General features: G+C 36.7%; 1 protein-coding gene across 23 annotated transcripts in view; it reads right to left on the bottom strand.

The window, feature by feature from the left end:
- The window catches only part of Dlg2 (discs large MAGUK scaffold protein 2), a 2073609-nt gene that overhangs the window by 553518 nt on the left and 1501557 nt on the right, over window positions 1-18534 (bottom strand). For all 23 annotated transcript variants that reach the window (XM_087586773.1, XM_087586779.1, XM_087586780.1 and 20 more), the window contains 1 exon segment: window positions 11982-12151. In XM_087586773.1, the coding sequence (XP_087442899.1) occupies window positions 11982-12151 (170 nt within the window).

The raw sequence follows: 18534 nt of genomic DNA, 5'->3' as shown, positions 1-18534 counted from the left end.
AGCACTTCTTTTGCTAAACATACATTGTGTGTGTGTGTGTTTGTGTGCATGTGCATATGTACGTGTGTGTGTGTGACTACTTATTTCAACTTTTTCAAAAACATTTTGTTTTTATAAATGTTGGTACTCATTTACTTTATATGACTGATTATGCTTTCAGTGTTGACTATAGTTTTCAAATTTTTTTCAGCAGAAAATGATGACATTTAAATATTTTACTATTAATTCTGTTAACATTTGTTTGTAATTATTTACTTTTGGATAAGTCATTAAACATTATGCAAACTTCCAACACAATGTACTGTATGTAATTTAATGACTTACATTGGTTTTGTTCCATTTCGGTACATTTATTTCATTCCCTCAATTTTAAAGTATTCATTCAATACATTAATCTCAGACACTTATTCTTAGAGCTAAACAGAATGTTACACAGATATTTTGAAATTTCTTTTAGTCATTCTTTTCTTCCTTAGGCTGTCTTTCCTATCACAAACAGTGGTGAAGTGAGCATAGGACAGTTTTTCAGAAGCAGATATAGTAAAACACAGGCTAAAGCATTAGAAAAGCTGAAGATACTTTAGTACTGTTCTTCAAGGCAATGGAGAATTTTCAACTCAACTAGCTTCTTGGGTCTCAGGAAGAGGTCCCTTCACAAGGCATTATGTGTCATCTTGGAATTGGTTTTTATGGTGAGAAAAATGATTCATGAAAGTAGTATTTACAATGAAACTATTCAACTCTCTGATTTATTTAATATTTAACATCATATGATGTATGATCAGTTTACTGGGATTATTTTCTCTATTTTGTGGCTTTATTTTTCACTGTTAATGGTATTTTTAGCACACAAAAGAACCTCAAAACAAACAAAACAAGCATATATATATACATAGATATGTATATATATATATATATTAGGTTAGACAAGCCTAGAGCTTGCACTTCTCCCCCAGTCTTCTAAGAAGAGCATTTTCTGGCATGGAACAACCCTGTCCCAATCCCCCTCTATTTCAATAGCTCCCTTTTCTGTACTAACTGATAAAGCCTTCTTTGCCTAATGCAATCTTTTTTTTTTTGTGCAAGTTTTTGCTTTTCTTTAGCTGTTTCGTGGCATCTCATAAGAAGATGAGAGATAGTATTTTCTAAACATAAAAAAGTTTAAAGTCATTTTCCTCACCTGAACTGAGAATAGTTCCACTATGTATATCCGGTACAATTGTCTTTATAAATAATGTCTATATTCTAATTTAATTTTTCATTTAGAACTATATGACCTATTAAATGTAGCAGGTGGTTTTGAAATAAAATATATGTTGAGTGAATATCTAATTAGTTTTTGTATGTGAGTTTTAAATAAAGGGCATCTACCTTTTGGACATGGATACATACTCAGGCACAGATGTCCTAATATATCCATTAAATAATTATGTAACACATAAATTTAAAGTGTAAATCTCTTCTACCTATGGTTGGCAGCAATCATATCAGTGAAAATGATTTAGGCCTGAAGAAATTTATAGTTGTAATGTTTCCCATGGCAACACCTTTTCTTTTAAAGCATTAGAAATGCTATAAGGGAAGCATTTGACTTTGTTAATATTCACAGTCATCTAAAGACTCGATGTGTTAGTCATAAAACTTTAAATAAAAATCCCAACTTTGTTGTGAACAGTGCATTTTAAAATTTTGCATTTTAAATGTTAAAATAGTTATGCTCAGAATTATTTTATTCATGGAGTCATTGATCATATGGGCTTAGCCTTAATAGCATTTAAGTATTGTGAGAGAAAGATGATGGTGGCGTTGTCTCCACAGGCAGAATGAGAGAGTGACTTAAGCCATTATTTCTGAATAAAATTAGCAAGTATAATCAAACAACTCTCTCGCTCATCATGTTATAAGGCAAAGGACAGTGGGGGTTATAACAGCAATATTTGTACTTTAATCTTCATGTGAAAACCATTTGTTCTGAGTTCTAAGAAAGAGCTAGTTTACAGATCTTTTAATGATATAAGATCAACTATTAGCCCAGAGAAAATCTTAAGCCTTGTAAGCATATATTTTAGATCTGAAAGTTATCAGAAATTAACAGTGCACTTCCAGGAGAAATCCAATGGCTAAGCATCAGCAGAGTTTATCACATGTCCTCAATTCCTCCACTAGAAAGAAAATGCTTGGTGGGAGTGGAAAATGGCAACTTAGCCATATTGATTTCTGAAAAGAATGTTTTCCTGGCCTAACATATAGTTTGGTCTTTTGTTTCATATTCTCTTTATTTAATCCCAGTAAAAGTTTTCATTGCATATACACTTAAGCAGATCCCCTTATTCACAAGGGAATAATTTTAACTCAAAGGCATTGAAAGAAATAACATTAAAGAAAAAATACAGTTCTTTGAGACCTCATGCCAAAGTTAAATTGCCATTTGTGCTTACTAACAGTCAAAGCATTGTTCAGAATGGCCCTTCACAGAAAAACAGGTCCACCTCCCACTTGGAATTCAGAGCCCAGAAGACAATCTTGACAAGGTAAATGGGGCCCTGCAGTCAGAAACACATTTGCACTTGCATTAAAAGATCAATGTACCTTTTAATTTACAGCATGGCAAGAAATGGAAAAGACGTATGGTATCTTTTCATGCAATAAATGGTGGGCCCCAGCAACCAATCCAGCACACAAACCTTGTACTTGGTTTCCTTTGGTGATGCGGTAAACTGCTCATAAACAACTGAATTATGGAGAACTCCAAACTCGTTTAACCTCAACATTCAAATTAAGTAGCGGTCAGTCAAGCTTTTTAGAGCAATATTGCTAGAATAGCTACACAGTGATAAAGAATAACACAGCGTATGTGGTCTCTATGCAAGGATTAATGACAATCTATTTAACTTTCAATTAAAATCTTCATTCATGTTACAGGTACTAGGTGCTCAAACCAGGAAACTGTTGGCCTCTGTGAATAAAAATCAAGCTGTAAGGATAATCAACTTGCAAAATGAGAAATTTCTCAGTGTTTCTGTGGTGGGATAGGTCATTTTGGCTATGTTGGTATCAGAAAGAAAGTAGAGGCAGAGAGGAGAGCCAGAGGAGATAGTAAAACAACAGCAAAGAATCATTACATAAAATGGAAAGGCTGGTTAAACATATTTCTGTTAAATATCCAGTAAGCTCTGTGTCTGTTATGTAGCCTATTTGCTTGTCTAGTTGATTTTTACCTAAGCCGGATGACAAATCTTTCCTAAAAGAACTCACTGAACAACTTTAACTAAATAAAATCATGTTAAGTGTAGAAATTAGTTTTGGACCCAATGCAACAGGGGAGAGGCTTTGAATTTTGTTTTGAGTCAATTTGTTGTCCAGATCAATGTTGCGTTCATAGCAGAGTGTCAGAAAGGGCTCTCTCCTCTAGAGGGTTTCCTCTACAGCCTTGCATCTCAGGCTGTTCTTTTCGCCCCACTTCAGTTCCAGACTTGACTCCTGTCCCATTTCTCTGTCTCAGTTCCTGTCAGTTACAACCCAGATTTTGGGTACAAACTCTACTTGTGTTTTATTATCAGTTAAAGATTTTTCTAAATTCTTCTAATACAGTCTTGGCCAAGGGAAAAAAATCATACAACTACTGTGCTAACTTTTAAAATGTTAAAGTTAGCAGATTGCTTAGCTCCCTAATTTACACTGTTGGGACTTGTCTTTCTTATGTATTATTATGGGCTGCTAGGAAACCAGGCAACAAACGGATGGACAGAAAAGGAAAGTATAAAGTCACTTTGCAAGATGGCTGCTTCTGATTTGGAATATTACCTATGGCCTTGTGGAGAGGCAATGCTGAAGCAGCTTTTAGGGAGAGGATACAGACGATGGTCAAAATGGGAAAGGAAGGCATTTCAAAGGCGGGACAAGGATGAGCAAAGGCTCAGAGGCAGATCAGAAGATACAAGAAGGGGATAGTAACACAAAGGGTAAAACCAATATCTATGGCTGAAGAAGAGGCAGAACGCAGAAGGCATAGGATATTGTAGTGAGAATTTTAAATTCTTACCTAGAAACGATAAAGAGCCACTAGATATTTATGAGCAAGATAGAACCAGTAATAAAGCAGGGGGTTTTCAGAAAGCTGGCCAAAAGCATGCAGACATAGAGTGATTGGCAAGGAGTCAATTGTAGTAGTAGGTCAGAGGAAATTTCACAGAAACAAGAACTTTATAATAATGGTGGCAGAGATTTTAAAGAGTGGACTGGTTATATAGTAAATTGCTTTGATATGGTGGGTGACTTAATAAAGACAGCAAAGCAAAGGGAGCCAAAATAAATTGACTTTGAGTTTGACTTTGGATGACAGAGGCAACCATTAACATAAATGGAAACTGGTGTAAAGGAGGCTTCATGCTGTTAGTTTTCAATATATTCAGGGATCTATTTCCATATATTAAGTATTAAGTAAACGGAAGGAGAACTATATCCATATAAACAATGTTGAACATGTTTGTAAGTCTTAGTCACAAGGCAGTTTTTAACTCAGTTTAGACATAAATGAATATGTATAGCACTAGACAGAAAACACAGTTGCAAAAACCATGCATATCATGTAGATTACATGTGGCACTACCCATACATATCACACATGTGCTTACATGCAAAAGATAAGTAAATAGGCTTCATTTTAAATTAAGGAATATTAAACAAATAATCTTCAATTAGAAAATATTGTTGCCAAAGAACTGAAGATTAGAACATGTGAAATACCATGGGGGTTAACTTAGAAACACATTAATGAGCTCACTGATGGTTTTGTTTGTTGAACTTTCAGCCAATTATGGTAACTATTACAAATACTTCCAAGAAATTTTAATTCTTATCCTGAAAAAATATTCAATTTTCTGACTAAACCTTAAGAAATAACAAACCAGAGCAATTGACAAATCACCAAATAACTGACATGGTACGCACTCACTGATAAGTGGATATCAGACCCAAAGCTCACAATACCCAAGATACAATTCACAGAGTATATGAAACTCAGGAAGAAAAAAGATCAAAGTATGGATTCTTCAGTCCTTCTTAGAAGGAGGAACAAGATACTCACAGGAGGAAATATGGAGAAAAAATGTGGAGCAGACTGAAGGAAAGGCCACCCAGAGACTGCCCCCCCTGGTGATCCATCCTTTATACAGTCACCAAACACAGACACTATTGGGGATGCCAAGAAGTACAAGCTGACAGAACCTGATATAGCTGTCTCCTGAGAGGTTCTGCTAGAGCATGACAAATACAGAGGTAGATGCTCTTGCAGCCAATCGCTGAACTGAGAACGGGGTCGTCAATGGAGGGGTTAGAGAAAGGACTGAAGGAGCTGAAGGGGTTTGCAAGAACAGCAGTATTAACCAACCAGACCCCCAAGAGCTCCCGGGGGCTAAACTATCAACCAAAGAGTATCAACGTGGAGTGACCCATGGCTCTAGTCGCATATGTAGCAGAGGATGGCTTTGTCAGGCATCAATGAAAGGAGATGCCCTTGGTCCTGTGAAGGCTCGATGCCCCAGTGTGGGGGGAATACTAGGGCAGATGGGAGGGTTTGGGTACATGAGGGAGCACCCTCATAGAAGAGGAGATGGGATAGGGAGTTTCTGTAGGGGAAACTGGAAAGGGGGAATAACATTTGAAATGTAAAAAAAAGGTAATAAAAGGAAAGAAAAGGAAAAAATTAAGTTTCTCCATACCTGAAAACAGACCTTTCATGTAACCTAGCTTCAACATTCCTGGCTATTTAGTCAACGTATTCCAAGTCAACACATCAGAAATACTTGATCATCACATCAGTGTTCTATGAAGGATTGTTCAAAGTAATAACTTAGGGAACCAATTAGATGTTTATCAAAATAGAAATGGATAAAGAAATTCTACATGCATACATACATACATACATACATACATACACACATACATATGAACAAAGTCATCAATACATACACACATACATATGAACAAAGTCATCATTTGGAGAAATATAGTTGAAATAATCATATTAGGTGATGTTTGTTTCTGAAACATGTATTTTCTTTCATTTTTACAGTTATAGGATTCATGGAGATACATAAAATCATATATGCTTATGATATGAAAGTAGAAACCAAACTGTCCAAAAGAGCAAGGAGGACAAATGTAGGAGTAGTGAAGAATTAAGAAAGGGGAGAGGCTGCCTTTCCTCCATTCCGACCTGAGAGTCCTGAACCATAGACAGGAACATGTTGCCTTCTGAGAGGCTTCACCTAGCACCTGACTCAGACTGACACAGACACCTAGAGCCAAACAGTGGATGGAGCTTGGAGACTCTTATGGAAGACTAGGAAGAAGGATTGTGGACCTCGAAGGAACTGCACAGGAAAGAAAACTGAGTCAACTAACCTGGACTCTTGGGGCTCTCAGACTCTGAACCACAAACCAAAAAGCATACATGAGTTGGACCTAGGCTTCCCTGCTGTTTTGTAGCAGATGTGCAGCTTGGTCCCAAACAACTGAAATGGGGGCTATTCCAAAAGCTGTTGCCTGTACACGGGATATGTTCTTCTAGCTGGGCTTCCATGTCTGGCCTCAGTGGGAGAGGAAGCTCCTAGCCTTGCAAAGATATGAAGTGCCCAGTGTGGGAGAGAATGCCCACAAGGGAACCCCACCAGCTCAGAGGAAAAAGGGGGGTATGGGATAAGGATTGTGAAAGGGGATGAATGGGGGGAAGCAATGAGTGGGCTGTCAAGTGAATAACTAAAAAATAAAATTAAATTAAAAAAAGAAGAAGAAAGGGGAGGAGGGTAGTGCTCAAAGTAATCCATATGCATGTTAACCTGGCATAAGGAAACTGTGCTACCTAACTTCTCATGGAGAAGTTTGTTTCGGCTGGGCTGCAGTGACCAGTGATTTTGATATGTGTTTAATGACAGACTTCTTTGGTTGGTTTAGACTAAGAGGAATTCTGGGAGCTTTCTGGGAAATCCACTAGAGGGCTTTCATTATAAATCTCTTTCCTTGAAATACCCCAAACACATTGAGATTTTCTTTCTTTAATTTTTGATTTCTTGGAAAACCTAAATAGATTTGATTAATTACTACTTTCTACATAGGATTATCTGTATTTTTTTTCTCAACTGACTGACAATACATAGACACCACAGATGCCTTCGATGACGAAATTTCTAACCATAAGGTAAAGGGAATTTTTCATGTTGAGAACAACATTTTTACATTTCACTAGAAATGCATGATGTGCTTCTGTGAAGTCCCCAAATGAGTTCCTTATCACATTTCCTCAGAGCTTTCTCTCTAGCTTTCCTCGTTTGACAGACAGGATCCTATTTAGAGAACTGGACCTCATCTGCAGAATACCCCACACATAGTTTAGCAATAAGAGGTGACTGGGTGATGCACTGTAGCTAGAAGAGTCAAAACAGTCCAGAGAATATGTCACATACCGTGTGCACACAGTTTCTTATCTGGTCCTATTTGACCATATAGATATCCAATGGCAAACATTAGTTTTCTAATGAATTAGCAATATTCAACTGTGTGTGCTTAGCATGTTTTCAACACAGAGCACAACTCCACTTTCACCAGTCTCTCCTCCCAAGTCACGTTTAACTGAGTTTGGCTTTCATTCTTGCCTTTCCAATTTGTTTTCTTCCTAGCAGCCAGAATTAGTTGATAAAGATAGTTGATCTTATATTTATCCTATGTTATCCCCTGCATCTATCTAACTCTAAACATTTAAATTTGATTAAGTCAGCAACTCATGAGCTGGCCTCGACTTACCTCAGCCATATGGTCTCATGTCATTCTTCATTCCACTACTTGAATACTACACAATATGAAGCTCTTTCCTATACTTGGGCTGCCATGCTTTTCTCTATACCCCAAATGCTCTCCTGTCTTGCCATGTGGCTATTGTAATTTATAATTCCAGAGTAACCTTTGTCTTCTTTGGCATACTACCTTATCTGATCCTTCTCAATATCTTACATTCCTTCCTAGATTTCCACGTTTATATTACAGATGTTTTCCTTACCTGACTATAATTTTCTTCATAGCAAGATTCATCTCATCTCTCTGTGAACCCCCGTCTACCAGTGTCATGCACACAGCAAATATTTAGTAAGTATTTGTTGAAAGATTGAAAGACCGTCAGGTTACTGTATAACTAGACAGCCATATGTTAAAGAGACTTAGTTGAATACATATAACTGCTTAGAATACTGGTGTGCTCCATTCAACAAGCATGTGGTCAAAAAGGACCAGCTAGGGAAGGTTATGCACATCGAAGAGTGGAATGCTTTCAGTTCTCTGAGTGCTCTGACTCCTCTGGCTAAGATGAATCACACAGTCGATCTACACTGACTCCAGCCCATCCCCATTAAAATCTTGGCTCAGCTCCATCCTAGAATCAATGTCGTTTTGCCTTGCAAAGTCATCAGATAAGTTGACTTTAGGTTCATTTTTTATTAGAATTTTTTGAGGAAAGAGACTTATTTATCTTCATCCTTTATGATGGATTAGAAACTTCCCTGATACAAGTATATCATACTAGAATTTTTTTCAGAGAAACTATAATTCTATAATGAAGAATTATAGTATATAAGAGTGAAGAAAGCATTATTCTTTTAGATTTAGTATATATAACTTAATTATATAAGTTCTTGAATTCTATACTTTATGTGATTCAAGCATTGGGAGAGACATCTGGAGTTCAACAACTGGAACGGTTTCTTTCCTTAAAAACCAATAGGCTATGTATAGACTAGTGGTTCTCAACCTTCTTAATACAGTTCCTCATTTTGTACTAACCACAACCATAAAATCATTTCATTGCCATTTCACAACTATAATTTTGCTACCAGTATGAATCATAATGTAAATATCTGATATGCGACCCCTGCAGAAGTCACGACCCATGGGTTGAGAGACATTGGTATAGAGAAACAAATCATACCTATACAAAAAGATCCAGTATAAAAGTGTAACTGACTCAGCACATTTGTCCACAGGCTCTATAGAACCAGCTTTCCATATGGAAATTTGTCCCTGGGATTTCCTCAGTTCAGAAGAACATCTCCATATATTATGTATGGCCTTTGGGTTACTGCCTGCATACTGGGTTAATATTCTCTCACTTTTTAGTTCCCTCCTCCATGTCATAAGACGTTATTGTCCTACCTCAGGCTCAAAGAAGAGAATAGTTCAGTGTGAAGTAAAAGAGCTGGAGGAGGCCTGATGCCAAAATAAAGAGCTAACAAATATGTTCCTGGTAAAATTACAGAGGTTGGATCATCAGCTCCCTATAGCCTTTCGGTGTTTCGCAGAGCAGCTGGAGGTCATCCAGTGACTCAGAGCAGGAAGCCAGCAAAAGAATGGCAATATTTTCCTGAGGGCTTAAATTAGCCTTTCCTTAGGGAAATGATGAATAATTGCTGTAGCTGAGTTGTATAAATAGACACATATTATTTATATAGAGTATATATATTTTAATAGAAAAAAATCTATGTTCCATTTGTTTGGCTTTCAAAAGCAAACTGCCAGTGTGATTTTAGTAGATGGATAGGGTAGACCTTCATTCACACTTGAATTATAATGTACCTGCACTTAATTCATGAGGGACCTCTAAGCATTTTTATTACCTTGCTAAAAGCCCATTACCATATTCAGTAAAAAAATTACTTCAAATAGCCTGCTATTTTCTGAGTGGTCAGTTTGCACCAGAATTTAGTCCAGATATGTAAATTGCTCACGACTCACCATAGTATCTCCAAGAACAAGCCTTGTTTTCACCTGTACTCTGTAGGTGAGAAAATCAAGGCCAATGTAGTGAAACATTTCTAGCCAAAGTTTGAGGACTAGAGAATGGCAGAGCTGAGTTTCAATCCACATGCTCTGACCTGTGAGGGATGTGGAGATAAACCTGGTAGGGTGAAGAGTGTGACACAGCAAGCTCCATCAACTCCTGATGCACTTACTGTATACAGTATATGATCTGACATGCTCCCTGCACACAGGTGAGATAACACAAAGGCCCCTCCCCCAAGGTCAGTGCGTTGTCTCTTTCCTCTGTCTTCACTGAAATCTCCCAGGGGGATTGGACCCTCCCCTACAGGCTCATGAATAAGTGGGTCAGATTTGGCTTAACATCACAGGTTGCCCCTTGATTTGCCCTTGGGTACATAAACTTACCCTTATTGGGTAAAAAGCTATATACATAAGCTTATGTAATAAACAATAACATTAGGTCTGCACTCGGATGCTGGTCTACAGAATCTGAATCTTGGGCATCTTCAGGGGCTCTGTCTCCACTCTCCCCCTACATCCTGGTCCCTGTTCCCACACTGACTTTCAGTTTATGCTTTTCCCTACTATGTACAAGCTCTTCTGGGGGGAGTGTGATACTTTTTTATTGGATATTTTATTTATTTACATTTCAAATGTTATTCCCTTTTCCGGTTTCCCCTCCGCAAACCCCCTATCGAATCCCCCATTCCCCTGCTTCTAGGAGGGTGCTCTCCCATCCATTCACTCCCACCTCACCACCGTGGCATTCCTCTTCACTGGGGCATTGAGCCTTCACAGGACCAAGGGTCTGTCCTCCTATCGATCCCAGAGAAGGCCATCCTCTGCTACATATATGGCTGGAGCCATGGGTCTCTCCATGTATACTCTTTGGTGGTTTAGTTCCTGGGAGTTCACAATTAAAAGTTTTGTTTATGTTTATTTTTTGAGACAGGATTTCTTTGTTCATCTTTGCTGTCCTGAAATTAGCTCTGTAGATCAGGCTGGCCTCAAACTTACAGAGATCCTCCTGTATCTGCCTCTCAAATGCTGGATAAAAGCATGCTAACTACCTCCTGGACTCACAATTAGATGTTTTAGGTTAATGAGCACTCATTATACTCTTATAATATCTTTTCTTTATAATCCATTTAATGTCTAATACTAAGTATGTGATTAAAAAAGCATTTTGCCTTCTCTGGGGAACAGTAATAAGTGTCATTTGCCATAAATGTAAAACCAGGCAAACATATTAGATTACCAGTTCAGCCATTTACTAGTGGAATTACCTTCATTAAATCCATGGACTTAATGAGACCAAATACATTTTAAAGGCTTTCTGAAGCATCTGTATACTATTTGAGTAATGTTGATGTCAGTGTTGTGAGTGAGATTACTGTGAGGATTTAGTCTCAGTGTTCACCCAGGTCCTTGAAGGCACATACTAGAGTCCCTAGATATCTGTGTGCATTGAAAAAGAAAAAGAAAAAGAAAAAAAAAACTCAGCTATTTTCTCTCTGTTAAAACCAGTGCAGTACTTATTGGCTACAACACATAATAGTGATATAAAAACCAAAAGAATCATATTATGAAATCCAATTTAGTATGAGTAAAGATTGTTGTGGTTGATGATTACATTTTATTTATGTGTATGTTTCTGAGTGAGGGTGTACTTGGAGGCCCGAATAAGGTGTGAAATCCCTTGTAGCTTGACTCACAACATGTGGTTGTGAGTCATCTGACACAGTGCTGGAAACTGATCTCAGGTCCTCTGTAAGAGCAACAAGCTCTCCTAACTCTTGAGCAATCTCCCTAGTAAAGATTCTCTTTATTTTTTACGTATATGAATATCAAGTTTTATGAGAGGATTTACCATGCATATCTGAAATATTAGGAAGTATTAATACACTGCCTAAGTTATAATGAGCCTGTTAAAAATCATAGAAAATATTAAGTGGTAGTTGATATTATCATTCATGGCATTCTCTTCAAACTCTCTGTATGAGAGTTTGTATGTAGAGTTCTAGTTTCTTCAACCATTTGCACAAAACACTATCAAGGACTGTCAAAGGTGCTAGTAAGCAATGGAGGTCAGAGAATTAAAGGTCTTTATAGGCAGACTATGGGATAAATTTTAGACAAATTTTGACATTAGTGTCTCTGTACAAGTCTTTTATTACCTTTTGGCCCTTTGAAAAGTTTGATTTCCACAACAGTCTCCAGGATGGGTCGTCTTCTACGTACATACAGTCGAACAATAGAGCCTGCTTCCTTGAGGGCCTCCACTGCTTTACTGTGGGAAACCTCCGACACATCAACTTCATTCACCCGCAAGATACAATCGTTGACCCTGCAAGGGAGGGAGAGGCAAGGATGAGCAGTAGATAGGAGCCCGAAGAGAGAAATTCATTATAACTGTCTACATTAGCGAGGGGGCAAGAGTGTGAGAGATTTGAAAATGCTCAAACTTGGAAAGTTCCTTATTTACAGTATGAGAAATTGTGTCAAACTCATGCTTCTTGACTGGCCAACATTCCATGCACTGATCATAATGCTTGCCAGTTCCCATTTTAGACTCTACTATGGTAGTGCAATTAGGATTGAGTAGCATACGGCATAGCTAATAGGACATGCATTTTAAGATAGCTGTCAATGATATCATCATTTTTACTGTCTTAGTTGGTTAGACAGAAAGTTATAAGGTAAAGACTTCTCAGAACTTATTGTGGCAGACTATATAGACACAACAGATGTAATTTTCTCAGTTAACTTTGAAACATTCTTAACTCACTAGATGTAAAAGTGCTATGCAATAATTGTTGAAACTCTGAAAAATGTAACAATAAAGAAGAAAAAACATGTAAAACAGTCATCCCTAGGTGTTAAGCTTATTGGCAAATTATCTTTAAATATCTAGTGGCTGGAATTTATCTCACAATATTATAAATATTGAAGCTTAAACTTAATGAAACTTGACGAGATCCTCATATAATCTTGTCTAAGACATTTACTTTAAGAGCTAAGAATTATGTGGTACTTTGTTTTTGTATTCACACAGGAAGGGATAATTTGACTTCTTTTCTAGTTAGTTTACTTTTATGGTAATTATAAGTGATAACATGAATCATGGCTAGGAGCAGGAATCACTCTTCCTATTTATTTTAATATTACCCATCTCAGCTTGTCTGTTGTTCCAAGTCAAAAATGAGGGACAGTTTTTGCCTGATCCTTTCCTACCTCCATCACTATATACTCAGATAAATCTACAGAGAAGATCCAGCTTTCATCGTTTCTGCTCCCTCCTGATAGAAGTCATTGCCACCTCACCCCTAGATGACTTTCACACCCTCATGCCTAATATTCTTCTGTCTTCTTTGTTATCTTTGAATCTCTTCTCCTTAAAGTGTCCTTAAGAAGTGATTATGGTTTATGCCTTACCCAACTTCTATTCTCTGCTTCCCTTTTGAATATCCAGCTTTGTCCAAGAGATAAGACTATTTAGCAGGTATTTGTTGAATATGAAGATTCAACAATTTAAATTCAATTGTTGGATTTTCCTCTTCTCTATTTACAAGCATGGGAAATTTTCTCAACTTCTCTAAGTCTCCACATTTGTTAATAATAATATTACCTACTATAAAGGATTGAGGGAAGAATAAATTAGACAATATACATATAAGCCTTCCCATCCAAGCATATAATCCAAGCATATAATAAGCTTCCAATAAGTGTGTTGATAGTGCCATATGTATTAGAGCATGGTACTCCTAACAATGAATTTTTAATAGCTTTGTGGAGTAACACTCATGTCCATTGTAGAAATTAATATAATAATATAAATAGTTAGGCCCTCTTATTGGAGCTATTGGTAGTTTGGGCAGAGATTGGACTTTTTCTCAAGTCTATCTATTATCTATAAATCTATATATTGTCTATCTATCATCTATCGTCATCATTTCTATCATGATCATCAAAATTAATCTTCTACATACCATTTTTTATATTTATTTATTTTTATAATACTGGGTTGATAAGCCTATACCTTCATGTATGTTTGGCAAGTATTGTAGTACCTAGATATATCTGAATCCCTCAAGTTTTTATATTAATAAATGAATTAATTAGTGATGATTAATATATATATATATTTATTTATTTATAAATATATAAATGCATGGAAATGGTTTTCAAGTGTATTTTTCGATAATTCTTTATATTTCCATTAAAGAAACTATTCTTACAAAACACTTGCCTTTACAAGAACACACGGCAGCCTTAAATTTCTAAAATGGAAGGTTTCACTGAGAAACAGTGATGTTATTTTATCAGAACAGATGGAATGGCTTTAATAGGTTTACACATACATTTCCTCTCCAACAACAACAACAACAGCAACAAAAATCCAGAAAGCTACTAATTAAAATTTTGAGAATGTAGGCATGCATCACTGATGCCAGCCTCCATAGAGCAGCTGGTCCTTTGAGAGTGGGTAATTTTGCCATCTCATGATTATAAAAAAGCATAGTTTGTCATCACCCCATGTTCAGAATAGTAATCACAGCATGACCAATACTTTTTCATAGAAGTAAGCAGTAGAAAAAAAATTAGAGGCTACATCTATTCAAACTCTACCGGTTATTTCCTTTTGTATGCAGTGGAATCTTTGTCAGTTACAAGTATAAACAAATGCAGCCTAACTCACATGACTGTGCCTGAGTAAAGAGATAAAGTATGTAGTTTTACCATAGTACATAGATTACAAGACTGACAAAGAGGAAGTCTGGGTTTCAGTCCAGCTGCATAGTAAAGACACCCCATTTCTTTGAATAGGATACTCCTAGAAGAAAAGTGGAAGTATAGACATGGTTGGGGAGAGGGGTCAGTAGACAGTTAGTGGTGGTAGATATATGTAACACTGGAGGTATGAAAGTTACTGATAAGTACGTACAACATGTTCAGAGTGATTTCTTTAAAAGTGAACGTAGTAGAAATTCAAAATTTCCATTAGAGCACGCCAGAGTCAAAGTTAAATTTTAATTTTAATTTCTGTGCCAAAAAGAACCATGGAACAAAAATGCCTCTAACCTATAGGCCCCTTGCCCAAGGACAGACACTTTGAGATTTTTTTTTTGCCGGAGGCTATTGCTTATAGAAGATAATAAGTTACATGTTTTTACTCCCCTACATAAGTTTGTTTGACATAACTGCACCGGATGTGTTTGACCATAAGTAGGTGAGATGTAAAAAGTATCTTTAGTCCATATGTAATTGTCCTCTTGGATGCTTACTGATTAATAAGCTCAACTTTTCTAGTTCTTTCTGAACTCTGGCTGACTGGTTCAACTCAACTCTTGAGGCTCAAACTCCTTTCCAAGCTTATGATTTAATATGGTTTCTCACAGGTTTTGATTGAATTGCTTTGCTTGGAAAGACTGCCTCAAAACTCTATAAACAGAATAGCTCCACATTCAACTGTTCTTCTCTGATTCAACTGCACTCAGAACCTCACAGAACTGACCTCTCTGAACTTAATTGAACTGAACTAAAATGGACTACCTTTCTAGTCTTCACTGGTCTTTAAGTAGCCTCTCTTTCCTGTCTGTTCTCATGAGAATTGGGCATATCCTTTCTCTGACTCATTCAGTCAAATCTTTCTTTGATTGGTCACTTAGTCTGACCCTCAATTAGATGTCATTATCTGGGATTTAAGGTGTGTACTAAGGACATGTCTCTATTCTGGCCAGTTCATACTGTAACCCAGAGTGTGTTTGCATTCCAGCTGGATAATATAGACCTTGAGGTCTTTAGATGTGATCCTTTCCCTGAGAAGCCATGTACCTGAATTAAAATTCCTCTACAGCAAGAGGTACATAGGCAGGAAATGTACCATCAAGAAATAGGTGGGCAGAAAATATGTCAGGATGTATGTTTCCCTTGATTGGACTTGGTGGGAAGTAATTAGCCTCACAGGTCTATCTTTATAAGTCTCAGCAAAAGGTGGCTTGTTGCCATTTTCTGAGAACCCAAAAATGGATCTGGCTGCAGTCTACCATCCTGACCAGTATTTAAATAAAGCTTGCTTCAAATTTGGCACAAAATTGTGGTAGTGGTCTCATTCATGCTTGGTAAAATTAATAGACATCAACTGTATGCTCTATTAGTCTAGTCTCTTCTCTCAATTTTCCCAGTTCAGTTCATGAAGTATTGATCTCCATTTTATAAATAGAAGAATATCAATGGTAAGGTCACTCATTCTTGGTGAGGACAGAGACATGATTTCTAACTGGTTTTACCTTACTCTATGCTAATACAAAGAATTTAGAGTTGTTTGCATTATGTTAAAATAAGAAAAAAGACAAAATTCTTAAAAATTGAAATTGTTAAAAAGAAGTAATGTCAAGCCAGGGAACTAGGACACCCAACCCCCAGTTACTTGAAATAGAATCTGGCCAGAGGGCCATGGTGATTTAAAATTAATTTGTTTACTCTAACTGAAGATAACCTTTGTGAGTAAAGTCACCCCTTCATTTTAAGGCACATAAATGTATCATTAGCTTGCAGCTGAAGTAATGCATCATCCTAGCATAAAGTCCACCCTCTCTCATATCTCTGAGCCATTGTGTAAGGAAGACATTTGCATATAGACTTTCTCATCACTGTACTGCTGGAACTGACCATTTCACTCAGTATATGCTGTTTCAGATATGTCTCTAGTTTTGCCTGGAGCAATTTCATTTAGTGGAACAGAATTGGCCACCCAGTTTTTTTAAAAAATGATTTTAATAGTTCCTTGGAATTTCCTTTTGCAATTTTGATATATTTCCTTCAACTGAATATATTAGAAATAAAAAGTTATATAATCATCAACATCTGCCCACAAAAACACATGTAACCTTTGTATTTATTAATGAAATAACCTCTCACATGGTATAGAATCACTCAAAATTAATACTTAAGAAATTACTGGCTCTCCAATGAGAATATATTTTAAAATAACATGTAAAACAAAAATTTTTCTCTCATAGCTTTCATTGTATGCTTTATTTTTAAAATAAGATTTATGGGATTATATATAAATATTAAGAATATTAGTTTTAAAAAGAATATTAGTTTATTTAATTTACTTTCTGAATCATAAGACACATTAAAAGCTGCAAATATTGGTTTTTAGTATGCAAGGAAATACTAGAAAGAAAGATTAATGCTAACCTGTGGTTTTTACTATTCCTGGGTAAAGAGATTATGGATATTATAAAATGTTTCTTTTATGTTCCTTCCATAACTTATATAATGGGCACATAATGTTTCAGATAAATTTTGAACAAGGTCTTTGTGCCTTTTCCATATATATCTGAGGTCTCCTCTGAACTCTAAAATGTAGGAGCTGTTTATTTAAGGAACTCATTCTACATCTCAAAGCTGAAATCTCTACCTCTGAAAATGGAGGTATTAAGTCTACATGGATAAAATTAGATAATGTAATAGGAATAATTAACATAGTGCCCAATAAGAGGAAACGGACTTTGTGGACCAGGCTGACCTGAAACTCACAGAGACCTACATGTCTGCGTCCAGAGTGATGGCATGTCCTACTATGCTGGTCTGCTTTTAACTTTTATTTCAATAGAATCTTCAGAGAAGCCATCTTTGGCCCACTTGGTTTGTTCAGTGTTTCTCTCTAAGGGTCCCCTACAAAATGCGAATAGACTTAACAAATAAAAATAAAAGGTACTCAGATAAATTTGAATTTTACATAAATAAAAATAATTATTCAGATTAAAAAATAACATTTTGAAGCATTAGATTATTCTGTACAGTTTGGGACATGCAGTAAAATTATTTGTGTTCATTTGATCTTAAAATTTGACCAAGATATTTGTTTTATAAACATACATTAGACTAAACTATGGTCTTTGGTTGATTAAAAAGCTTGTCTATACATAGTTGGAAATATCCTATACATTGTGCATTTTAATCAGTCTAGGAACACTAAAAATTATATATGATTGTCTTCTTTTAATAATAGCTTAAGTAACTAAAGCTTAAAGATGAAATAGTAAGCCAGCAGCTTACTGAAACAGATGTAGAGACCCACAGTCACACATTAGATGGAGTTCAGGACGTCGTGTGAAAGAACTGGAACCTGCAGGGGATGGGGACTTCATAAGAAGTCTTCACAAGAAGACTGATCTGGACCAATGGGCTCCCAGAGACTGAACCACCAACCAAACAAAGAGCAAGTATTGGCTGAACCTCAGTCTCCCACACATATGAAGCAGGTATACAACTTGGTCTTTGTGTGGGTCCTCCAACAACTGGAGTAGGGGCTTACCTAGACTCTGGTGCCTGTCTGTGGATACCATTCCCCTAACTGTGCTGCCTTCTTTGGTCTCAGTAGTTGAGGATGGACTTAGTCTTGCAGTGACTTGAGGTACCATGGTGAGTTGGTACTCAGGAGGGCCCTCCCCCTTTCTCAGAATAGAAAGGGTATGGGGGAATGAAGGGAGGGTCTGAGGGGTCTGGGAGGAGTGGGTGCTGCAAAAGGGGTATAAAGTGAATAAATGAAGTAATTAATTGAGAAAAATGCATAAGCTACATGTATGCACTTTCAAAGCTCACATAATACACCATCCACACATTTATGGTTTAATGAAAATAATTAAGTGGTCAGGGTGTGATGGCACACAACTTTAATCCCAACAGTCAGGAGGCAGAGGCAAGTGGATCTCTATG

This window comes from Rattus norvegicus, chromosome 1 (genome assembly GCF_021556685.1).
Source record: "Rattus norvegicus strain SHRSP/BbbUtx chromosome 1, alternate assembly SHRSP_T2T, whole genome shotgun sequence".
In the NCBI taxonomy this organism is placed as follows: Eukaryota; Metazoa; Chordata; class Mammalia; order Rodentia; family Muridae; genus Rattus; species Rattus norvegicus.
Note: the sequence above shows the minus strand (reverse complement) of the source record. Positions and strands in the feature narration are given on the sequence as shown.